Source organism: Notolepis coatsorum, assembly GCF_963971535.1.
Source record: "Notolepis coatsorum genome assembly, chromosome: 11".
Classification (NCBI taxonomy): Eukaryota; Metazoa; Chordata; class Actinopteri; order Aulopiformes; family Paralepididae; genus Notolepis; species Notolepis coatsorum.
This window is the reverse complement of record NC_140175.1, coordinates 85,915,626-85,942,023: the sequence shown is the minus strand read 5'-3', so window position 1 is coordinate 85,942,023 and position 26,398 is coordinate 85,915,626. Positions and strand designations below refer to the sequence as shown.

Below are 26,398 nucleotides of genomic sequence, written 5' to 3'. Positions count from 1 at the left end.
GCCATAGTTACAATTCTAATGTGAGACTGCAGTGCCGGTTGCTTGTGTCGCACCCACAGAAGAACAGCCTCTCTCTGCACATAATGTGACTAATGCAGGAGTATATAACCAGTGTTTCCACAAGAAGTTTTGGTAGCTTGGAATGCCATTACAGGGACCAGGGTTTTCTCCCAGAACTATTTCCAGCACCAGTTTCAATACCCTGTTTGGTTTAATGTGACTCCTATTTGGGTACTTATGACACAATGACATAATTCTACTATAACGGTCTTGCATTTGTCTGCTTAGGGTAAGCAGTAGGCCAGATGTTGAGTTTTGACTGTTATTATTTTGAGTGGTAAGGCTACATTTCCAGCAGTAAAGGGACTACCAGAGAGGAACCGCTGTCAACCTACTGTCAGCTACTGCTACATTCCTCTGAACGATACGGCAAGGATGATCGAAGGTCCTTCATCATCTTAATTGATACACACCAATAAAGCAATTGGTACCTAAATGAATTGAAGTGATAGTCTCCTGGTAGTACTTCACCTACAAACTGTATTTGTGAGCATCCATCTACATTTGTGAACATCCATTTCACCACGTGTGTATGTTTGGCTGACGCAAAAGCCGTGTGCTGACCTCGTCACACATAGCTACACCACTTTCCATAGGAATAAGGTTGAGAAGTGAATACATGAAAGGGATTTTACAGTTGCTTTATTGAAAATTGTGGGACTCAAAAAAAAAACTATTGTTTACCACAGTGATGTGAATTAATGGTGTGGATCCATCATCATCACGTAACACTATGGCAAATGGCTGCATTTATATAGCGCTTTTAACCAAAGCGCTTTACAATTTGTTCCTCACATTTTACCCATTCACTCACACATTCACACACCGATGGCAGAGGCAACCATGCAAGGTGCAAACTTTTTTTAATTTTTTAACTTTTATTTATAGCATTTTCAGCTTTTTCTGGCCACGCAGGACCGATAGAGGGAGAGAGGGAGAATGGGAGGAGAGGTAGGGAAGACATGCGGCAAATGGTCGCCGGGACTGGGAAACGAACCCGGGACGACAGCTTCGCGACTCTGCGTGCTATGTGGTGTGCTACTGGAGCGCCCCACGCAAGGTGCAAACCTGCACATCAGTAGCAATTAGGGGTTAAGTGTCTTGCTCAAGGACACTTCGACACACTGCCCGGGAGGAGCGGGAATCGAACCGGGAACCTCCGGATTACCAGACGACTGCTCTACCTCCTGAGCCACTGTCGCCTATGGCACTGCTTTCATTGAATCCCAGAGCAGCGCTTTGCTCTACTTGCACTGCGGAGAAAATGTACCGCATCTATCGCTGCTTTGAAAACACGGCCTTGTTCTTCTTGTTTGGGGCTGATGTGGGTCAGTGCATCTATAAAGATTTGTATTCTTTTATTATTAGTGCCATAAATTACACACAAGCTCGTCTCTGCCATATTTTTCTCTGCCCATTAATCCATGTCTTCTACCGGGATGTTTATCTCCCGTTGATCCACTAGTGTTTATTTCGTTGCACACGTCAGTGCACTTTCTTTCTTTCGCCAACATAATCGGCAATGGAATAAAACCAGGCGTAATAAAAGAGAGAAAATATTTGGGTCAGGAAATTATTGGCGTATGGCATGAAAATTGGGCAAGCTTTTCATGGTATAGAGCGTTTGCGTCAGGAACGAGAGGTTTGTCTGTAATCGTTTTCCCAAAAACTCATAATTCACAAATATGAGTTTTATTTACCGTACATGTATTTTTGTGGTTCACAGAGGAGTAATTGAAGCCAGCGTGGTTCTTGGATTGACCTGGGATCTGTAACTCTACAAGCTGCTTATTTTGATTTCAAAACCAGAGGGATTTAGTATAATCCCAAAATATCCCAAATACAAACTTTTAGCTACATAATGCTTTATACGTTGCTATATACTTTGGGCCAATAGACATTTCCTTATGAATTGGAATTGTATGGGCTATTCATTGTCTTTATTGCTGGTGCTTAACCCCACCTAAGAATAAAGTGGTCACTGTAAGTCGAGTCCACTTCCTGCGGCGCGACGCCACTGGACATGCCAGATGTTAGGGGATATATTTTGTATCTTTTCAAAAATGTTATACGACTTCCTTGAATCAGTGGAACAAGTTTGTTGTGGTTTTTAAGTCTTTAAAAATAGGTTTAACTCTAATTATTTATTTTCAAGCACCTCTTTCTTCCCCTGTATCCCTTGCAGCAACACACAATGTTTCAATTCATTCTACCCTTCCCTGCCTGGCTACCCCACACCTGGCTACCCCACAAACATTTGGTAGGCAGTGTTCCTGGCTCCAAAAAGCACAGCTAATTGCCCCCCCCCCTTTCTGACATCACAACAAGCAATCATTCTGAACAGCTTGTTTAGGCTTGTTATTAATCTATAAAGTCTTAAACCCCTGGCCAGATGACGAGGAGTATATATGTGATTTATTTTCCCCAGCACCTACACCTCAGACTGCCACACAAAGATTAGGCAAAACCCATAATAACGTCCCCTTTAATAAAACCAGCTTTTATCTGTAATCATTATTTCTATTGCCTATATTTATTGTAATGTATAATAAATAACCGTACACCAACTTTCATCTGCACCGGCACTGTTTATTTTTCTCATATTTTTATATTCTAATTGTATTGCCTATATTTATATATTTCTACTATTACCATGCCCATCCCGCCCGCATTTCCCCAAGGGGATCAATAAAGGAATATCATCTTATCCCAGATAAAAAAAAAGAAAAATGTGAGATCCTAATATGTCTCCTTATAACAAACATTACTTATCTTATAAAACTGATTATAAAGCGCTGCCAACACTGTGGTAAAATCCACTTCTTTCTCCTTGCCTCCAGGACTGATTGATTGATTGATTGAAAACTTTATTAACAGATTGCAGAATGGGTACAATACAGTACAGCTCAATACACACAATTGTTAAGGGGATGCAGACCAGAGAAAGACTTTCGTCTTGTTTACATCAGGGTCCCCCATTTTCAATTAATCAGGACATATATGACATACATGACATACAGATAGTCAGTACTGCTACATCTATACATTTATGACATACCAGATTTGCAAATACAGTACTGTTTGTGATACAGAAGGAGTCAGGAAAAGGGAGTATATACATTTGACGTAGAAACTGTACATTGGAGGAGGTTGGGTGGGGGGGGTTGGGTACACTGGGATATTGACAACCATACTGGGTAATCTACATTGGAGGTGGTTGGGGGGGGGGGGCACACTGTATAAACAAGCAAAACTGTACATTGAGGGGGGGGGGGGGGGGACACTGTACAAACAAACAAAATTGTACATTGGACTATTGACAAAACCATACTAGGTAAATGACTGTACATTGGAGGGGGTTGGGTTAGGATATTTACAGGGGCCAGTGTTGAATTGCAGTCTCCCGTAGGTGTCCCTTGAGAGAGGTTTTGAAAGTGGGTAGTGATCCACATTCCTTTACAGCTTTGGGTAGTTTCAAGTTTAGTTCAAGTTTCTTTAATAGTTGTCATACAGAAGTACAGAATACTTTCATACAAAATGCTTCTTACTGTTACGCTCCAGAGACTGTGCTAGACAAGATAGTATCAAATAACATAGTATAGCATGTAATTTAGAAGAAGAAAATGAGGTCACAGTGTTCGGTATAGACATATGTACAATGTTCTGAGTTACCATATAATATACAATGCTATGCAGTGTACTAATGTACAGTACTATATAGTGCAAAGCAGAAATGGGATGAGGTACAATTTAGGTACAATTTACAGTAAGGTGTACGAGTTGTAGTGCAATCCTTCATCAATAAATATAAAGTGTGGGGAGTGGGTGCTACAGTGTGTTTGTTTAAAGTGGGTGTGTGCTATAAAGTGTGTGGAGTGGGTGCTACAGTGTGTTTGTTTAAAGTGAGTGTGTGCGTGTGGATGTGTGTGCTATGTGCGTTTGGTGGTTGTTGTTGTGTAGTGTTCATTGTTCGTTTAGCAGCCTGATGGCCTGGGGATAGAAGCTTCTTCTGAGTCTTTCTGTGCTCGCCTTGAGACTCCGGTATCGCTTGCCTGACCGCAGCAGTTCAAAGAGGCAGTTGTTCGGGTGACTGGAGTCTTTAATGATTCTCTTAGCCTTGCCCTTGCAACGCTTGTTGTAAATGTTCTGGAGGGTGGGGAGCCCCCCTCCAATTGTGCGTTCGGCTGAACGTGTCACTCTTTGTAGTCTGCTTCGGTCTTGTGCAGTGCTATTCCCAAACCAGGAGGTGATGTTGCCGGTCAAGATGCTCTCTATTGTACATGAGTAGAAGTTCTTAAGGATCTTCTGACTGACTTGGAACTTCCTTAGGCGCCTGAGGAAGTAGAGGCGTTGTCGTGCCTTCTTCACAACACTGTCAATGTGTGTGGTCCATGTCAAGTCCTCGGATATGTAGGCTCCGAGGTACTTAAAGCTGTTGACTCTCTCAACCGGTGCCCCGTCGATGCTGAGGGGGCTGTAGTCCTTGACCCCCGACCTCCTGAAGTCCACAATCATCTCCTTTGTTTTGCTGACATTCAGGGAGAGGCTGTTTTCCTGGCACCATCCCGCCAGGACCTTGACCTCTTCCAGGTAGGCCCTCTCATCGTTGGCAGAGATCAGGCCCACCACCACTGTGTCGTCAGCAAATTTGATGATTGTATTGCTACTCCGCTGAGCCACACAGTCGTGTGTGTACAGGGAGTAGAGGAGGGGACTCAGAACACAGCCCTGGGGGGCCCCTATGTTGAGGGTAATGGATGAGGAGGTGTAGTTGCCTGCTCTCACCACCTGGGGTCTGCCAGTCAGGAAGTCCAAGACCCACTGGCAGAGGTCATAGTTCAAGCCCAGGTCCCTGAGCTTGGCTATGAGTATGGAGGGGACTATGGTATTGAATGCCGAGCTGTAGTCGATGAATAGCATTCTCACATAGTTCCCCTGCCTCTTGTCCAGGTGTGATGCTGCTGTGTGCAGCACATGGGCTATGGCGTCCTCCGTGGACCTGTTGGGGCGGTATGCAAATTGCAGGGGGTCCATGTTGATGGGGAAGGAGGAGCAGATGTAGCCCTTTACTAGCTTCTCAAAGCACTTCATGGCTATGGAGGTGAGAGCTACAGGGCGGTAGTCGTTGAGGCAAGCAGGCTTGGATTTTTTGGGTACAGGGATAATAGTGGACTTCTTCAGGCAGGTGGGGATGACAGCCTGTTCTAAGGACAGGTTAAATATGTCAGTGAATACTGGGGCCAGTTGGTCGGCACAGACTTTTAGGACGCGGCCGGGGATGCCGTCCGGACCTGCTGCCTTCCTGATATTCACTTTTTTAAAGGTCCGCCTCACCTCATGCTCTGTTACCCTGAACACTGCGCCTCCATCAGCAGCCGACCCCCCCCCCCCCCCATTGCCGTGGCTTGTGAGCTGGTGTTGTTATTACCAGCATCAAACCTCGCATAGAAGGTATTGAGGTCATTTGCTAAGGAGATGTCACTGTTCAGTTTGAGGGAGGCGCCTTTGTAGTCTGTCATCGTTTTGAGCCCCTGCCACATAGCTCTAGAGTCAGCTTGTTCAAACTGGAGTTCAATTTTATCCCTGTAGCGCCGTTTGGCCTCTGACACTGTCCTCCTTACGTTGTATCGCGCCACCTTGTGGTCATTCATGTTGCCTGCCACTAGGCCGTCGTTGTATGCTTTGGTGCGCTCTCTCAGAGCTTCACGGACGGATTTGTCTACCCAGGGTTTTTGATTTGGGTAAACTCTCATTTTGGTAGTGGGGATTGTTTCTTCCACCATAGTACAAACATAGTCCAGCACTGTCTCCGTGTAGACATTAATGTTATCTGTGTCGCGGAACACATTCCAGTCTGTGCAGTCAAACGCAGACTGGAGCGTCTCCTCTGACGTCAAATCCCATTTCTGCACCTCTCGCGAGACTACAGGAGTACTTTTGATTCTCTGTTTGTACATTGGTGAAAGAAAGATGGACGCGTGATCTGATTTACCAAAGCCACTATCAGAATGAGCCTTGTAGCCACCTTTAAATTGCGTGTAACAGTGATCTAGGATGTTACCGCCTCTGGTGTTGCAAGTCACATGCTGATAGAAGTCAGGTAATACCTTTCTCAGATTGGCGCTATTGAAATCACCCAGCACTAAAATGGCGGCGTTAACGTTCGCCGCTTGTATTCTATTTACCTCGTCGTGGAGTCTGGAGAGCGCGACGTTGTTACTGGCTTGCGGTGGAATATACACTCCTACAAGGATGATCGCCGTTAACTCCCTCGGGAGGAAGAAAGGACGACACTTGATGGTTATATATTCCAGGTCTGGGCAGCAGTGGTTGGATAATTCCTTCACGTTAGTTGGATCGCTCCAATTGTTGTTAAACATGAAGGCAATACCTCCTCCACGTTGTTTACCGGACTCTGCTGTACGATCCTTGCGGTGGATAAAGAAGTGTTCAGCTGGTTGGATAGCGTGGTCTGGAACGTCCGGCGTGAGCCACGTTTCGGTGAAGCAGAGAACGTTGCAGTCTCTGACGTCTCTTTGGTATTGAATCCTTGCTCGGATGTCATCCAGTTTATTGTCAATTGATTGTACATTGGCTAGCAATATACTGGGCAATGGCGTTCGGTGGCGTCTGGATCTCAGCCTGGGCGTTCCACATTGATGTGGCATAATTGCGAAACGTGTTTAGTCCCTTATTTGAGCCGAATCTGGGTTTAACATGATTTGTGGAGCTCCCTCTGGTGTTGTGATCGTGGTATTCACTGACCTTTGGGAAGTATTTTGACATGTACATGGGTACCTTGGTCGTGTAGTGTATCTTGTAGACCAGGCCCATTGCAAGTTGCTGTACTCTGTCGTCTACTCTAAGCCATCCTAGGTTGTCAAAATGGGCAGGGGTGAGGTGGGTTCTAGGAGTAAGGTCAAGCAGTAGTCTGACCAGTTTGTTTTGAGATGTTTGTAATTTTGTTTTTAGCGCCTTTGAGGTGCTTTGGTACCATGAGGTGCAAGCATAGTCGTAGTACCCCTGAATGAGTGCTCCTGCCAGAGTCTTCAGGGTATTCTTGTTTACCAGAGAGGAGATCCGGTACAAGAATCGAGTTTGTTGGTTGACTTTTTTTTATTACATTGGATGCCATTTTGTCACAGGAGAGATTAGCCTCTAGGATGGAACCCAGGTAGGTAATTTCATCTTTCCTTGTGACAATATTGTCACCCACTGTAACTGAGAAGCCGTCGGTCTTGCTGAGTTTGTTATTTGAACCGAAGAGAATGGACTCTGTTTTGCCCATGTGTAATGATAGTTTGTTATCAGCGAGCCATATGCAGATTCTGCCTAGTTCCGAGCTGAGGGTTTTTTCAACCTGTAACTTGTTCTTGTCAGAGACCAGCAGGGCTGAGTCGTCCGCAAACAGGAACAAGTTGCAGTCACAAGCTGACGACATGTCATTTGCATAAATTAGGAACAGTAGCGGTCCTAGTATGCTTCCTTGTGGAACACCACAGCTCACTGTGAGGGGGGGGGATAGGGTACCGTTTACCTCCACCATCTGTTCCCTCCCCTCAAGGTAGGATTGCATCCAGCTCACTGATAGACTATCAAAACCAATTGCTTTTAGCTTGTCAATCAGAATGGAGTGATTGACCGTGTCAAAGGCCTTTTGTAGGTCCAGCATGACCATGCCGCAGTATTTGCCTGCGTCCACCTCTTGTTTGATGTGGTCATTCAAATAGAGAAGGCATGTGTCAGTGGAGTGGGATGTTCTGAAGCCAGATTGGAATTCGTAGATTAGATTTTTTTCCGCTAGGTACTTTTCGACCTGTTCGTAGACTATTTTTTCCATGACTTTCGAGATGGAGGTGAGAATAGAAACAGGGCGGTAGTTGCCTGGGTCTAATTTGCTGCCCTTTTTGTGCAGAGGGGTCACCCTCGCAATTTTGAAGTCCTTGGGGACGTGTCCCTGTTTTATGGAGAGGTTTATTATGTGTGTGATGATTGGGGTGATGGCGGCTGCTATACCACGGCAAGGCTGGAGTTATAGTCCACTACTTTATAGCTGGAGGTATAGTCCACTACTCTATAGCTGGAGGTATAGTCCACTACTTTATAGCTGGAGGTATAGTCCACTACTTTATAGCTGGAGGTATAGTCCACTACTTTATAGCTGGAGGTATAGTCCACTACTCTATAGCTGGAGGTATAGTCCACTACTTTATAGCTGGAGGTATAGTCCACTACTTTATAGCTGGAGGTATAGTCCACTACTCTATAGCTGGAGGTATAGTCCACTACTTTATAGCTGGAGGTATAGTCCACTACTTTATAGTCCACTACTTTATAGCTGGAGGTATAGTCCACTACTTTATAGCTGGAGGTATAGTCCACTACTTTATAGCTGGAGGTATAGTCCACTACTTTATAGCTGGAGGTATAGTCCACTACTTTATAGCTGGAGGTATAGTCCACTACTTTATAGCTGGAGGTATAGCCCACTACTTTATAGCTGGAGGTATAGTCCACTACTTTATAGCTGGAGGTATAGTCCACTACTCTATAGCCTCATTTCGGGAGTAATTGAGAAAGCAGATGCACCAATGACAAAAACAAACCGGCTCTCTCTCTCTCTCTCTCTCTCTCTCTCTCTCTCCCTATCTCTCTCTCTCTCTCTCTCTCTCTCTCTCTCTCTCTCTCTCTCTCTCTCTCTCTGGGTAGAGTACTTCCCAGAGGTCATGGAGTGGGTTGGAAAGTGGAGCAGACAGCGGAACTATGACATCATAGACTTCAAGAGAGAGAGGGGGGGGGGGGGGCTGTCGTTGGTGGGTTGAAAACCGGGGAAACTCTTTTAATACCTCAACACTTTTTTTTAAAGAACAATAGAAACCAAGCGAGGGAAGAGACAACGTTTCAGTTTTTTTTAATATTCAATTACAAGAGGGTTGGGCGATTAAATTAAGTAGACGTGGGTTTCTTTGTTGTTTTTGGTAGTGGCCTTGTAAGCTAGACCTCGATTGTGAATTTCATCGTATTCCTCTCGAAATATTCATCCTCTCCCTACATTTTACTTCCTACACTAATCGTGACGTGTAAAATAAACTAGAAGGAGACGGACATTTAGGAGAAGTTAAAATCAACATCCAAATAGGACGTTTCATAAACAAAATATGTTTGCCATCAGACTTGAAGGTGTTGGGAAAGAAAATGAAATAGGGATAAAAGATTTTCATCAGTAGAAGTATTTTATTTTGCTGACCATGACACTTATCTTGGCAATCTTCCTGAGGCTCAGATCTACGAAGATAAGGTGGAAGTCAACAAAAACATTTAAACTGTGGATGGAGCTGCCTCCGTTTGTGTGCATGATTACTAAGGTCTGACGTGCAAGTAAGGTTGTTTGCAGATTTTGTAGATGCTGGCCTAAGTTGAAATTTTATCAAAGAAGACATCATTAAAGTTAATTTAATTTCTGTTTCTAGGCACAACACATGCATTAAACCTGATTATTTATATTGTTGTCATGAACCCTAATTTGAGCTTTTCTTCAGATACATTTCACAGTGGATGATGTATCTGAACTTGAGTTTTATTTTATTTTTTTTATTATCCTCTCCTCCGTTCCCAGAAACTGTTGGAGCTGAATAACCTCCACTCCTTGGTGTCCGTGGTGTCGGCCCTGCAGAGCGCTCCCATCTTCAGACTCAGCAAGACCTGGGCGGTAAGCTTAAAGGAACACTCCACCTAAAACAGCTGTTAAAATTATGCTCATAATGTCACACATATCTCCAAACTATTAACTGTCTTGTGCAAACTCATTTGACTTAAGATATATCAAGTTAAACAGTTAACATGTGTGATTTCATTAAGATGTATATTATTCCATGAATAATGCATATGCCTTTTTAGGAACTGTTAACCACTCACTAAGGCCTTGATATTTCGAATTTTCATAATTTCAGATAATTCAATTTACCAGCCCGATGGGGAATGTGCACATTAAGTGCAAAATAACTGGTTAATGTGCACATTCACCATGAAGTTGCTTAGCCAAGTGTGAGAGTGGTAAGGGACACGTCAAAAAAAATCACAGTAAATCCAGGAAGAGAATGCATTTTTGTATTACTTTTATATTGTCTTATGGAATAGATGAATGGGTAAAAGGAACCCCGTCACTTCTAAGACCTCCTGTGACCCGTGTTCATCTGAAAAACACTCAAATGCAAAATAAGTGAAGTTGTGTAAAAGAAATAATTTTTTAATGATGGAGAATACTGAAGGTCCAGGAGGGGTTTTAAAGTCATGTTCAGTCTCAGCCTGCGGGCTGCCGGCCGTCCATCACTGTTCCACCACTTCATCAGCACGTCTTACTGACCGCTTTTCAACATGGCTGCGTTCACCTTACAGTAGCGGTGGAAAGTTATGCTAATTCCTCCTTGTGGAAAGCAAAACACGGAAGCAGACTATAATGCTTTTCTTTTCCTCTGCCTGTCACTTTTGACGTATCACGCGTAGAAATACTCCCAACCATAATAGCCCTGTTCCACTGGTACTGTGCATTCCACACACACGCACGCACGCACGCACACACGCACGCACACACGCACGCACGCACACGCACACCCACCCACCCACCCACCCACCCACCCAGGGTTTCTCTGCGGTGGTCAATTCATAATGCTGCCATCCTCAACCCCAGCCTTGAAAACCCCTTTAACAGGGAAATTCAGGAATTCTGTTTTTTTGGGCCTTTCCCCCCCCAATTTAGTTGTTATGCCAATTCCCTGTGTCATGGCCATGGTCGTTACCCTCTGTCGGTCTGGGGACGGTGTAGACTACCACACACCTCGCCAGCTGCTCATCTTCACCCGATAGTGAGGCATTTCACTGGGAGAGTGTAACACATGCGGAGGTTCACGCCATCTCCCCCAGATCCTCCCTGAACAGGCGCCCTGACCGACCTGTAGGAGTCGCTATTGCAACAGCCAGGACTAATACTCCACCAGCGAAACACTGCTAATAATTGTGTTCGTTCGAACATGTGACCAAGCCGGAGGTACCGCTACAGGGACTTGAACCCAGGTATCTGTGGTGGTAGGCGAGTGCTTTTACCTCTAAACTATCCAGATGCCCCTATTCATTCTTCTGTAGTGTCTCACCAAGCAGTTCTACTCCTTGGGCCAGAGGTCATTTGGGGTGGCCAAGTTTTATGATGCTTTTTATTATACTGCATGTCTGTGGGGTGCAGGCATGCAGCCGTGTGTGTAGTTAAAGAAAATCCGCTAGAAAGCTTTTGTTACAGTACGTTGTTTGAAATGTTTGGGGGAGAGTCCCCATGCATTACGGGTACAGTACGGATGTAATGGGAGATTCCATGAGATTTCTTGTCTTTCCATTCTTGATTTTGGGGATAGGAGTTGATAATTTCTTGTTGGGGTATTTGACAAAATTTTAGTGATTATTCATTCATTGTTTAACTACAGTGAATTGAAGGTACATACAGTTTGCTGGGGGGGGTGGTGGTGGGGATTCCCTTACTTCTGCTTCTCACAGTCCCTGCCTCTGGTCGTTCCTTTTTATCGCCAGTGTTGATATGATTCATCTCCCTTTCGGGCGGCTACGTGGCGTAGGGGCAAGGAGCTCGCCACGAATACTGGAGACGCTGGGCTCGCCTGTTCGAGCCCAGCGCTCCACATTGCTTTCAGTTTAGCTGGTCGTCCGTACTAATACACATTGGCCGTATTAGGGGGTGGGGATCGGGCGTTGTGGACAGCGACTCCTACAGGTCGGTTGGTGCGCCTGCGCAGCAGAATCAGGAAGTGTCGGGGGCAGCGTGAGCCTCCCACGCGTTACTCCTCGCCACTGAGAGATCAAGCTGCGCAGGTGAAAAGATGCGACTGCTGTTACCTCAAGTACCGGAGGGGACTTGTGCTATGTATGACTTAGTCCACATTGCAGCCGGCTTGTGGGAGGCAAGAAACAGCGTTCATGACAGGGGAGGGTTGAATTGGATGATACGAAATTGGGATGGGAAAAATATAGAAAATGGGAGAAAAAGTGGATAAAAAAAAATTATTCATCTCCCTTTCTGCTATTCTATAATAAACTATTGTTCATTCTTGCATTGAATTAAATGCATGAATTTCTCAAAATTGTCAACAGCTTAAACACCAGCGTCTCCTGCTTGCTCCCGCCTCAACACGCTGCTGGCCGCTGTGAGCTGTGTTGTTGGCAGCAGTTTGAGTGACTACGACTACTTTCAGTTTCACTGGTGCAAATGTACCAGAGAGTTTGATTCAGGATCTCATGAAGAATGAGAGTCTAGTCAAAGTGAATTTCTTTCTGACATGCCAAGGGTTTTTATAAACATCCTCTTTGTCAGAAGGTGAGGTCCGGTAAGAAATATGAATTCCTCAAAAGGCCTATATACTGTAGCGCACCGCACTCTCCATGGTGCTGAAAACATCGTCTCAGATTTATCAAATTGTGCTTTGGGAGAAGTAAGTGCCCGGTAACAGCTGTGAAGACATATTCAATCAGCGTACAATGTCTGTTCTGCAGTGTTTCTGCTGCTTAGCCATTTGGCCTATTTCATCTACTTAGCCTACTGTACTTTTAATGAAATTATACATTTAAATGCTTATATTTAGATCACATTTTTTATACATTATGTAAACCTTTTATTTTTACATATTGAATTCAGTATTACTTTGCTGTCCCACAAAATCAGCATGCTGTCCTGCATTTGGTCACAACCCTACAAGATGAAAAGGGAGCAGCAAACCATTGCATTGTATTTTGGAAACCATCCATATACTCAATTAATCATTGAATTAAGTTTGCAAGTGCTTCAGGGCAAATCCCTCAATTTTAGAAAAATTTAAACAAACAAAACATAACAGAAAATGACTTTCTGTTGCATCGTTCTATGAGATGTGAGTTTTATATTGATATAGCTGTATATAATTGTTATGGTCTACATAAGAAAAAAAACGAATTAAACATAGTCACCCCCCCCCCCCCCTCCATTTCTTTTCACAAATCGAACCCCGGGTACATACGTCATTATACACAAGCTAATCTCTAAATAAAATGTATAGAATAATGGTGAAATTAGATACAGTATGGTAAACGTATAAAGGCTCAAGGTCATTCTAGATTGTTGGCAATCTATGCAAGTCCCATGCTGTGGAGGCCAAGTCATCTTGTGGCTGCGCCGCCCTACATCCTTCTTCAACAGTTTTATGGAGTCAGTCGCTCTGTGCCAGACAGTAGTAAGTGACTTCACACTGGCCGCTCGCTGAAGAGAGTTTCACATGTTATCCCTGGATGCTCCTAAAGTCCTCCTCTTCACACGCCGTTACTCACGCAGGCTCTCATACCATCCTTGATTGCAGAGAAAACACTCCCATGTCCAAATGTTACTATTTTTCATTCCACAGAAAACATAAACCTTTTGATTTAGTATTTGATCCGAGTACGAGGCTTCGTACAAATTCCCTCAAGATACACAGCATAATTTAGAGAGATTAATACATTTTAAGTCTTCAGATGAAGAGCCATATCTCTCTTTTGAAATGTTTTGAACAGTCAACACTCTTGCGGTCACATAGTAAATGTAAATATATGCTGATGATATAAGTGTGATGGTTATACATCATCTTAACCCTTTACCGGTCACTTCTTGAAATACCTGGAAATTCACAATTTGAACTCTAGAATGTTATTTTGGTGCTATTTCAAAAGTTATCTACAATTTTGAAATAAATTTCTTTTAAATTTTTCCCCCTGTAAATTAAGGTTAACCAAAGTGTCCGTAAACAGGCCCTCGACCGGTACCCCTAAAAATGTGGGGGCTATGGGGCATATTTTTCCTTAGGGGGCATATCTATGAAACTTGGCAGGTTGATTCATAACATAAAATAAATGAGAAAATGTATTGGGAGTTTTCTTGAATTTGCGTTTCCATGGCAACAGTAGCCGATAAAGGCCCAAATAAGAATAGCGGACAAAACTAGATAACTACATGATACTACATGGTACTACAGGGTACTACAGGGTACTACATGGTACTACATGGCAATACATGGTACTACAGGGTACTACATGGCACTACATAGATAGAACACATAGTAGCATACTACAAGAACCTAGGCGTCCACAAAGACGACTTCAAACTGGAAATGGTAACTACAGATGAGGTACTCAAAAAACTGAGCGCCCTCCAACCGAACAAGGCCACTGGCCATGACAACATCCCCTCCAATTGGGCTTGGGCTATGACCTCTGCCAGTGGGTCTTGGACTTCCTGACTGGCAGACCCCAGGTGGTGAGAGCAGGCAACTGCACCTCCTCATCCATCACCCTCAACATAGGGGCCCCCCAGGGCTGTGTTCTGAGTCCCCTCCTCTACTCCCTGTACACACACGACTGTGTGGCTCAGCGGAGTAGCAATACAATCATCAAATTTGCTGACGACACAGTGGTGGTGGGCCTGATCTCTGCCAACGACGAGAGGGCCTACCTGGAAGAGGTCAAGGTCCTGGCGGGATGGTGCCAGGAAAACAGCCTCTCCCTGAACGTCAGCAAAACAAAGGAGATGATTGTGGACTTCAGGAGGTCGGGGGTCAAGGACTACAGCCCCCTCAGCATCGACGGGGCACCGGTTGAGAGAGTCAACAGCTTTAAGTACCTCGGAGCCTACATATCCGAGGACTTGACATGGACCACACACATTGACAGTGTTGTGAAGAAGGCACGACAACGCCTCTACTTCCTCAGGCGCCTAAGGAAGTTCCAAGTCAGCCAGAAGATCCTTAAGAACTTCTACTCATGTACAATAGAGAGCATCTTGACCGGCAACATCACCTCCTGGTTTGGGAATAGCACTGCACAAGACCGAAGCAGACTACAAAGAGTGACACGTTCAGCCGAACGCACAATTGGAGGGGGGCTCCCCACCCTCCAGAACATTTACAACAAGCGTTGCAAGGGCAAGGCTAAGAGAATCATTAAAGACTCCAGTCACCCGAACAACTGCCTCTTTGAACTGCTGCGGTCAGGCAAGCGATACCGGAGTCTCAAGGCGAGCACAGAAAGACTCAGAAGAAGCTTCTATCCCCAGGCCATCAGGCTGCTAAACGAACAATGAATGAACACTACACAACAACAACCACCAAACGCACATAGCACACACATCCACACGCACACACTCACTTTAAACAAACACACTGTAGCACCCACTCCACACACTTATAGCACACACCCACTTTAAACAAACACACTGTAGCACCCACTCCCCACACTTTATATTTATGGATGAAGGATTGCACTACAACTCGTACACCTTACTGTAAATTGTACCTAAAATTGTACCTCATCCCATTTCTGCTTTGCACTAGATAGTACTGTACATTAGTACACTGCATAGTATTGTGTATTGTATATTATATGGTAACTCAGAACATTGTACATATGTCTATACCGAACACTGTGACCTCATTTTTCTTCTTCTAAATTCATGCTATATTATGTTATTATGTTATTTGATACTATCTTGTCTAGCACAGTCTCTGGAGCGTAACAGTAAGAAGCATTTTGTATGAAAGTATTCTGTACTTCTGTATGACAACTATTAAAGAACTTGAACTTGAACTTGAAATTCCTCAGAGACTCAGCAGACGCCATCACCCCAGTCATCACACACATAATAAACCTCTCCATAAAACAGGGACACGTCCCCAAGGACTTCAAAATTGCGAGAGTAACACCCCTGCACAAAAAGGGCAGCAAACTAGACCCAGGCAACTACCGCCCTGTTTCTATCCTTACATCCATCTCGAAAGTCATGGAAAAAATAGTATACGAACAGATCGAAAAGTACCTCGCGGAAAGAAATCTAATCTACGAATTCCAATCTGGCTTCAGAACATCCCACTCCACTGACACATGCCTTCTCTATTTGAACGACCACATCAAACAAGATGGTGGACGCGGGCAAATACTGCGGCATGGTCATGCTGGACCTACAAAAGGCCTTCGACACTGTCAATCACACCATTCTGATTGACAAGCTAAAAGCAATAGGTTTTGATAGTTTATCAGTGAGCTGGATACAATCCTACCTGGAGGGGAGAGAACAGATGGTGGAGGTAAACGGTACCCTATCCCCCCCCTCACAGTGAGCTGTGGTGTTCCACAAGGAAGCATACTAGGACCGCTACTATTCCTAATTTATGCAAATTACATGTCTTCAGCTTGTGACTGCAACTTGTTCCTGTTTGCGGACGACTCAGCCCTGCTGGTCTCTGACAAGAACAAGTTACAGGTTGAAAAAGCCCTCAGCTCGGAACTAGGCAAAATCTGCATATGGCTCGCCGACAACAAACTATCATTACACATGGGCAAAACAGAGTCCATACTCTTCGGTTCAAATAACAAACTCAGCAAGACCGACGGCTTCTCGGTTACAGTGGGTGACAATATTGTCACAAGGAAAGATGAAATTACCTACCTAGGTTCCATCCTAGAGGCTAATCTTTCCTGTGACATCCAATGTAATAAAAAAAAAGTCAACCAACGAACTCGATTCTTGTACCGGATCTCCTCTCTGGTAAACAAGAATACCCTGAAGACTCTGGCAGGAGCACTCATTCAAGGGTACTACGACTATGCTTGCACCTCATGGTACCAAAGCACCTCAAAGGCACTAAAAAACAAATTACAAACATCTCAAAACAAGCTAGTCAGACTACTGCTTGACCTTACTCCTAGAACCCACCTCACCCCGGCCCACTTTGACAACCTAGGATGGCTTAGAGTAGACGACAGAGTACAGCAACTTGCAATGGGCCTGGTCTACAAGATACACTACGCGACCAAGGTACCCATGTACATGTCAAAATACTTCCCAAAGGTCAGTGAATACCACGATCACAACACCAGAGGGAGCTCCACAAATCATGTTAAACCCAGATTCGGCTCAAACAAGGGACTAAACACGTTTCGCAATTATGCCACATCAATGTGGAACGCCCTACCCAAAGCTGTAAAGGAATGTGAATCACTACCCACTTTCAAAAACACTCTCAAAGAACACCTACGGGAGACTGCAATTCGAAACTGGCCCCTACAAATGTCTTAACCCAGTTGTACAGTAAATTACCAAGTATGGCTTTGTCAGTATTCCAATGTACAGTGTACAGTGTGTGTGTGTCCCCCACCCCAATCCCCCCCCCCCCCCTCCAATGTACAGCCCCCACCCACCCAACCTCCTCCAATGTACAGTGTTTACGTCAAATGTATATACTCTTTTTCTGGACACTTTTTGTATCACAAACAGTACTGTATTTGCAAATCTGATATGTCATAAATGTATAGATGTAGCAGTACTGTCTATCTGTATGTCATGTATGTCATATATGTTATGATGAATTGAAAATGGGGGACCCTGATGTAAACAAGAGGAAAGTCTTTCTCTGGTCTGCATTCCCTTAACAATTGTATGTATTGAACTGTACTGTACCCATTCTGCAATCTGTTAATAAACTTTTCAATCAATCAATCAATCAATCACATGGTACTACATGACAATACAGGGTACTACGTGGCAATACATGGTACTACAGGGTAATGCATGGCAATACAGGGTACTACATGGCACTACAGGGTACTACATGGCACTACAGCACTACAGGGTACTACAGGGTACTACATGGTAGAAGTAATACCCTAGGTGTGACTGACTAGATGCATCGGGCATATGTCTAAAAATGGACACTGTCACTTCACCTGAAGGGGCATATGACCGTTTATGGCTTCACCACTTTTTAGCTAACAACAAATCGTGATTTCACTAATCCTATGCAAAAAAACACCTATCCCATCCTTTACAATGATTGTTCAACTGCAAAAATGAGTAAATGTTATCAACTCACCATGACTTGTTGAGGAAATAATGGATTTTGAAGAGTAGAAGCAGGTGCAAACATTTGTGGTGAAAAGAAGGAAGTTGCAGATCCCCCGGGTCTATCCTGATTGGTCAGATGGGATGGTGACAATATCTGTGTCATAGCCTGACCTGTGCTGATTGGCTGGAAGACGTTTTTTTCATAGATTAAAGATCCCCCCCTCTCCCACCTGGCTAAATATATTGTATGGGGAAGTGGCCAAAATGGTTACTTGAGGAGAGTTCTTCCACCCAGACTTTTGTTTCACATAATTCTCATTAGATTAGATTCATATGTATTGTCATCGTACGGCACAAGTACAGTACAACAAAAGGAAGTCTGCGTCTAACCAGAGTGCAAGGTAACAGTAAAATGCATTAACAATATACAGTTTGTTTAAATGTTTAAACAAGTGATTAAATGGAATATATACAATGAAGCTAGCTACTGAGTAATATGCTAATCGGATGCGTGTACAGTACATTATTATGTACACAAATAAGAGTAGGTATGGGATATGTATAGATATAGTATATACAGTGTGTGTGTATATAAGCAGGAATATATGTATAAACAGGCCGATGGTGTAGGCCATGAAAAACCATGATAATTCGACTGTTCAAAGCCACGGGAACTCACAGTATACCCCCCCCCCCATTTTCAACCAGCTGAATGACACGTACTGGTTGGACATGGACCAAAGATGGTGGCAAAATGGAGCGTGATAGTGATGTAGTGATGTCAGCCTTAAATCTATTGGGAGGACCAATGGGAGGAATGTTTTACAAGATGGGAGGGGGAAGAGGTATTCTTTTCAAATCCTATTTTTCACATTTGTCATTTAAATGTACACCAGGATGGATACCACTGTACAGAGAAGATTAGATTAGATTCAAAGGTATTGTTGTCATTATACGGCACAAGTACAGTACAATGAAAATAAGTTTTGCATCAACCAGAGTGCAAATGTAACAGTAAAGTGCAATAGTAATTAAACTGGGTATAAAATATATAAGTTAGTACTACTGAGGGGAGGGGAGGTACCGGTATGGGCAGGGTAATAGAAGACATAAAAATAGGCAAAAAGAAGATTTTACCTGACTACAATTAGTGACATTAGGTGAGTCTTTTACAAAAACAATAAAATAACTTTTAACTGATTCTGTGATAGAGATTGATCTCTTATCAAGCCTTCCATCGTGTAGAATGACAACGCTGGCATGATTTCCATCTGTTTAGTCCTAAAATTTTTCAAAAACAAAGAGGGGGTATTGAGTGGCTGCCCGTGTGTCTGGCCGGCGTGGCCCCAATGTGCTGCATGTTCTCGGTCTTGTAACAAGCGACACTATTAAATCAGATTTCACAATGAAACATTCAAAGTGCTGCATGCTCACTCAAAATGACCCGGAACTAAACGGAATACACAATTTCACGCCTCAAACACATCTGTTTCTGACATGGAACATATAATTTCACCCATTTATAAAATAACTGACCTACAGCTTCAAAACACTTTTGGGGTTACAGGGCCTACCTTACTTTAGCCTAACAGTAAAAAAAAAATCTCCTAGTGGTAGTGGAAACTATTGCCAACATAGGACCAGAAAGAAAGCCAGGCACTATTCAACTGGCTTACACATCACATTGGTACACCGTAAACCCACGTCTCTAGAGACCACAACTGAATGTGCCATTTGTTAATAATGGAATGGAATTAGTCAGATCTGTGTTTAACCTGAACTCACCTTCTACATTAACATCTGTTCAAATGGAATAAGGCAAATCTGTGTTTATTTTTTACTTTAACTCACTTTTTACAAGGAACAAACGTCATTCAAATGAAGTCTCCTTCATTCCACTGACCCACTTCAGATCTATAGTTCAGGTAAATCTATTTGACATACCGATATGTTTTTTTTCTTTTTTTTCTTTGAAATCCTTGCAGTACGTGTTACGTCTTGTGTTTCATTGGGGTTTTCTCTCTTATGTCACTTTTGCTTTCAGCTACCCATGTCCGAGAAGGCAGTGTTGCTATTTTTCCAATTTAACTTAAAGGGGAACTATCTTATAAATGGCCTTTTTCAGTGTTTAGCATTGTCTCCTAGCTATGTGGACTTATATTAATAGGATCTATGTCTCTAATTCTCATATTGGCGCATTCTTCCAATTCTCCTCTCACAATATTCACCCTCACTGAACTGAGTCATCTGAAAATGTGCATATCTGTGATGTCAGAGATTTCTCAGCTGCATAATAATGTGGCAGTTGGTGTGGCAGTTGGCACCAGGCCACACAGTGGTTTAGGAGCCCAGCCTCAAAACGGCTTAAGATCTTGAGATAGAAAAATGCTGTTTTTGAGTACTTGATTAGAAATACAAAACAATGACTTTTTTTGAAAAAAATAACCTTACAGAGGTGTTCCATAGACTCACAGGAATTGTGTAAAAGTGCCCAAATAGTGAAAGAAATAGTAAAATAGTTCCCATTTAACCTCATCTCCAATAAGTGGACTGTGGAGGAAAACACCTGCCTTGCAAATTAGATTAGATTCAAATTGATTAGATTCAGATGTAGCAGCACAAGTACAACAAAAATAAGTTTGGCATCCAACCAGAGTGCAAATGTAACAGTAAAGTGCAACAGTAATATAATGTACAGGTGATTAAACTGGGTATAAAATATATAAATGAGTACTACAGAGTAATAATGCTAATGGGTTCTTCCATGAACCATAATGTGCCCCCTGTTGGGCTGTCATTGGAAATAGGGACAGGATCAGGCAGAAGAGCTTGACTGAGCGGTTTAACAGGGACTGTGTCAGCGTTCCTTTAGCGTCAAGGCCACATCAAAGACCAGACACAAGTACTTCCCCTACTGGCTCAGTGGTCCGAGAGAACTGCCAAGTAACCTTTTGTAAGTAACCTTGATGAATTTAAAGTGCACATTAAATAAAAAAGAATTGCCTTTTTGTCTTGTTATCGTACCTCATGTGCCTGGATGTACTGAATACACTAGTTATGTAATAATGCATGTAAAACTATTAATAAAGATATTGCTTTTTCGTATTATAATATCCACAATCCTATCAAAGTCAAAGTCAGCTTTATTGTCGCTTCTCATAATGTGCAAGACATACAGAGAAATAAAATTGCGTTTCCCCCCTTCCTGACGGGCAGACCTCAGGTGGTGAGAGCAGGCAACTGCACCTCCTCATCCATCACCCTCAACATAGGGGCCCACCAGAGCTCCTCTACTCGCTGCACACACACGACTGTGTGGCACAGCGGAACAATAACACAATCATGAAATTTGTAGTGGTGGGCCTGATCTCTGCAAACGATGAGAGGGCCTACCTGGAAGAGGTAGAGGATCTAGCGCGTGGTGTCAGGAGAACTGCCTCTCCCTGAACGTCAGCAAAACAAAAGAGATGATTGTGGACTTTAGGAGGTCGGGCGTCAGAGACTACAGCCCCCTCAGCATCGTCGGGGCACCGGTCGAGAGAGTGAACAGTTTTAAGTACCTTGGAGTCCACATATCCGAGGACTTGACATGGACCACGCACATTGACAGTGTAGTCAAGAAAGCACGACAACGCCTCTACTTCCTTAGGCGCCTAAGGAAGTTCAACGTGAGTCAGAAGATCCTTAAGAACTTCTACTCATGCACAATAGAGAGCATCCTGACTGGCAACATCACCTCCTGGTTTGGGAATAGCACCGCACAAGACCGTAGCAGACTACAGAGAGTGGCCCGTTCAGCCGAACGCACAATTGGAGGTGGGCTTCCCACTCTCCAAGAGATTTACAACAAGCATTGCAAGAGTAAGGCTAAGAGAATAATAAAAGACTCTAGCCACCCAAATAACTGCCTCTTTGAACTGCTGCGGTCAGGCAAGCGATACCGGAGTCTCATGGCAAGCACAGAGAGACTCAGAAAGAGCTTCTATCCCCAGGCCATCAGGATGCTCAATGACAATTGACACTGTAACAAACCATCAAACACACTCACAGCACACACATCCACACGTACCAATAAATAAACTCACTGTAGCACCCACTTTAGACACTTAACACACTTTATATTTATTGGCAACTCTTGCCTTGCACCTTACCACCACAAGGTGGCACCACAAGCTACCTCATCCCATTTATATTGTATTGTAACTCTGCATTGTATATTGTACTTTAACACTTGTTTAAGTACTTGACTTTCTATTTTATGCTTATTATACTTATTTAATAATTATCTATTTTTACCTAGCACACTCTCAGGAGCAAAACAGAAAGAAGCATTTCATACAAAAGTATTCTGTATTTTTTATTTATTTATTAAAAAAAAAGTATTCTGTATTTCTGTATGACAACTAATAAAGGAACTTGAAATATCTAATATAAACATAAAGTAACATATAGGACACTATAAACATAAAGTAACATCTGTTATAAGTAGGGGTGGGGGAAAAAATCGATACGTAGTAGTATCGCGATACTTTGCGTGGCGATACTGTATCGATACAGGGACGCCAAGTATCGATATTTAATTATTCATTAAAAAAATAAAAATTGTATAAGGAAGTTGCATTGTTCATTTCAATACCTGTAATACTACAGTAGTCCACACACACACACATGTGCATTCAGTTAAGTTGGAATATGACTGTAATACAAACAGTTCAGTTTGTCAGGTACATGCAACCCGCATTTCATTGTATACTCGTATGCCGTGACAAATAAAACTCTTGACTTGACTTGACTTGAACACAGATTACAGTGTTTACATCTGTTTGCTTGAGAAAATACCATGTTCTGCAATAAAAATTATTGAAGTGAGATGAACAGACTGAACTTTATTTTATTAGATAAAACATGTTGACAGTTTTACTTTGCAGTTAAAAAAATATATATATATATATTTAAAAATAAATATTTGAAAAAAATATCGCAATATTCGCGATATATCGAGTATCTTATCGCGAGGTCTCTGGCGATTCCCACCCCTAGTTATAAGTGTGTGTGTGTGTCAGTGGGGGGGGGGGGGGGGGGTTCTTAGTCCAGGTTGCATGTATACTTTCGACAACAAATGTTTGTTTCCACGTTCGAGTTTTGCGCTCAGATTGGCCAGGTCATGTGACATGTGCGCCAATCGTGGGACGGCAAGTTCGGCGCCTATTTCCGGGTCTAACAGCCTGCAAACTACCTAACGCCTAGTTTATCACTGGTTAAGCTTAGGCGACTCTTTCGCAGTTGGTTAAGGTTAGAGTTTGGGATCAGGGCAGGCGTTCTATCGCCCTGCTCTAAGACAAACTCTAACCTTAACCAACTTCGAAAGAGCGCCTAAGCTTAACCAGTGTAGAAACTTGCGGTCCCACGATTGGCGCACATGTCACATGACCTGGCCAATCAGAGATGTGGAAACAAACATTTGTTGTCTAAAGTATTCAGGCCTCCCGGTTCTGTGGTGGCAGAGTGAGAGCGGGGGGGGAGAGCTGGGAGAGAGTTCAGCTTCCTGACAGCCTGGTGTATGAAGCTGTCTTTCAGTCTGCTGGTCCTGCAGCTCGGAGGCTCCTCATTCTCCTCCCAGAGGGCAGGAGAGTGAAAAAGCGTTGCGAGCGGTGGGTGATGTCGCCCGCAATGCGTAGTGCTTTGCGGGCCAGGCGTGTATTGTCATTGCCTATATCACTGTACATATTAATACTACAACTCTGTACATACCGGTACATCTGATTAGCACTATTACGAGTCCTCCCCCGTGCTGCTATGACGCCCAAATTTCCCCAAGCGCATCAATAAAGGGATATCTTATCTTATCATATTATCTTAATAAACCAGTCAACACGGTCGTTCTTCTAGCTGAAAGGGATAAGGAAAGGAAGCCTTGATTCATATCACAGATTCCGTTTGAGCCTTTGTTTTTGTCACAGACCGCTGCCATTAGAATCTCTGTCCAAATGTTTCTGGATGTAGTCCCCCCCCCCCCCCGCCCTTGTCTGATTGGTTGGCCCTTTCCCAAAACGAGACAGTTTGGAAACCTTGTATATTATACACGACGAGGTAAATAATATACAAGCGACGAACGTTAACGCCGCCATTTTAGTACTGGGAGATTTCAATAGCGCCAATCTGAGAAAGGTATTGCCTGATTTCTACCAGCATGTGACTTGCAACACCAGAGGCGGTAACATCCTAGATCACTGTTACACGCAATTTAAAGGTGGCTACAAGGCTCATTCTGATAGTGGCTTTGGCAAGTCAGATCACGCATCCATTTTCCTTACACCAAAGTACAGACAAAGAATTAAAAGTACTCCCGTAGTCTCGCGAGAGGTGCAGAAATGGGATGTGACGTCAGAGGATACGATCCGGTCAGTGTTCCACAACACAGACTGGATTGTATTCCGCGACACAGATAACATTAATGCCTACACGGAGACAGTGCTGGACTATGTCTGTACTAGGGTGAAAGAAACAATCCCCACTACCAAAATGAAAGTTTACCCAAATCAAAAACCCTGGGTAGACAAATCCGTCCGTGAAGCTCTGAGAGAGCGCACCAAAGCATACAATGACGGCCTAGTGGCAGGCAACATGAATGACCACAAGGTGGCGCAACACAACGTAAGGAGGACAGTGTCAGAGGCCAAACGGCGCTACAGGGATAAAATTGAACTCCAGTTTGAACAAGCTGACTCTAGAGCTATGTGGCAGGGGCTCAAAACGATGACAGACTACAAAGGCGCCTCCCTCAAACTGAACAATGACATCTCCTTAGCAAACGACCTCAATACCTTCTATGCGAGGTTTGATGCTGGTAATAACAACACCAGCTCACAAGCCTCGGCAATGGGGGGGGGGGGTCGGCTGCTGATGGAGGCGCAGTGTTCAGGGTAACAGAGCATGAGGTGAGGCGGACCTTTAAAAAAGTGAATATCAGGAAGGCAGCAGGTCCGGACGGCATCCCCGGCCGCGTCCTAAAAGTCTGTGCCGACCAACTGGCCCCAGTATTCACTGACATATTTAACCTGTCCTTAGAACAGGCTGTCATCCCCACCTGCCTGAAGAAGTCCACTATTATCCCTGTACCCAAAAAATCCAAGCCTGCTTGCCTCAACGACTACCGCCCTGTAGCTCTCACCTCCATAGCCATGAAGTGCTTTGAGAAGCTAGTAAAGGGCTACATCTGCTCCTCCCTCCCCATCAACATGGACCCCCTGCAATTTGCATACCGCCCCAACAGGTCCACGGAGGACGCCATATCCCATGTGCTGCACACAGCAGCATCACACCTGGACAAGAGGCAGGGGAACTATGTGAGAATGCTATTCATCGACTACAGCTCGGCATTCAATACCATAGTCCCCTCCATACTCATAGCCAAGCTCAGGGACCTGGGCTTGGGCTATGACCTCTGCCAGTGGGTCTTGGACTTCCTGACTGGCAGACCCCAGGTGGTGAGAGCAGGCAACTGCACCTCCTCATCCATCACCCTCAACATAGGGGCCCCCCAGGGCTGTGTTCTGAGTCCCCTCCTCTACTCCCTGTACACACACGACTGTGTGGCTCAGCGGAGTAGCAATACAATCGTCAAATTTGCTGACGACACAGTGGTGGTGGGCCTGATCTCTGCCAACGACGAGAGGGCCTACCTGGAAGAGGTCAAGGTCCTGGCGGGATGGTGCCAGGAAAACAGCCTCTCCCTGAACGTCAGCAAAACAAAGGAGATGATTGTGGACTTCAGGAGGTCGGGGGTCAAGGACTACAGCCCCCTCAGCATCGACGGGGCACCGGTTGAGAGAGTCAACAGCTTCAAGTACCTCGGAGCCCACATATCCGAGGACTTGAAATGGACCATACACATTAACAGTGTGGTGAAGAAGGCACGACAACGCCTCTACTTCCTCAGGCGCCTAAGGAAGTTCCAAGTCAGCCAGAAGATCCTTAAGAACTTCTACTCATGTACAATAGAGAGCATCTTGACCGGCAACATCACCTCCTGGTTTGGGAATAGCACTGCAAAAGACCAAAGCAGACTACAAAGAGTGACACGTTCAGCCGAACGCACAATTGGAGGGGGGCTCCCCACTCTCCAGAACATTTACAACAAGCGTTGCAAGGGGAAGGCTAAGAGAATTATTAAGGACTCGAGCCACCCGAACAACTGCCTCTTTGAACTGCTGCCGTCAGGCAAGCGACACAGGAGTCTCAAGGCGAGCACAGAAAGACTCAGAAGTAGCTTCTATCCCCAGGCCATCAGGCTGCTAAACGAACAATGAATGAACACTACACAACAACAACCACCAAACACACATAGCACACACATCCACACGCACACACTCACTTTAAACAAACACACTGTAGCACCCACTACACACACTTTATAGCACACACCCACTTTAAACAAACACA

The 26,398-nt window shown here is 44.1% G+C and overlaps 1 protein-coding gene across 1 annotated transcript in view; it reads left to right on the top strand.

Annotated features, from left to right (window-relative positions):
• Window positions 1–26,398, top strand: part of LOC311236352 (ras-specific guanine nucleotide-releasing factor RalGPS1) — a gene marked incomplete at its 5' end in the record, with an annotated part of 298,894 nt that overhangs the window by 70,964 nt on the left and 201,532 nt on the right. Inside the window, 1 exon segment of the mRNA XM_084324001.1 lies at window positions 9,677–9,769. Coding sequence (XP_084180127.1) covers window positions 9,677–9,769 — 93 coding nt within the window.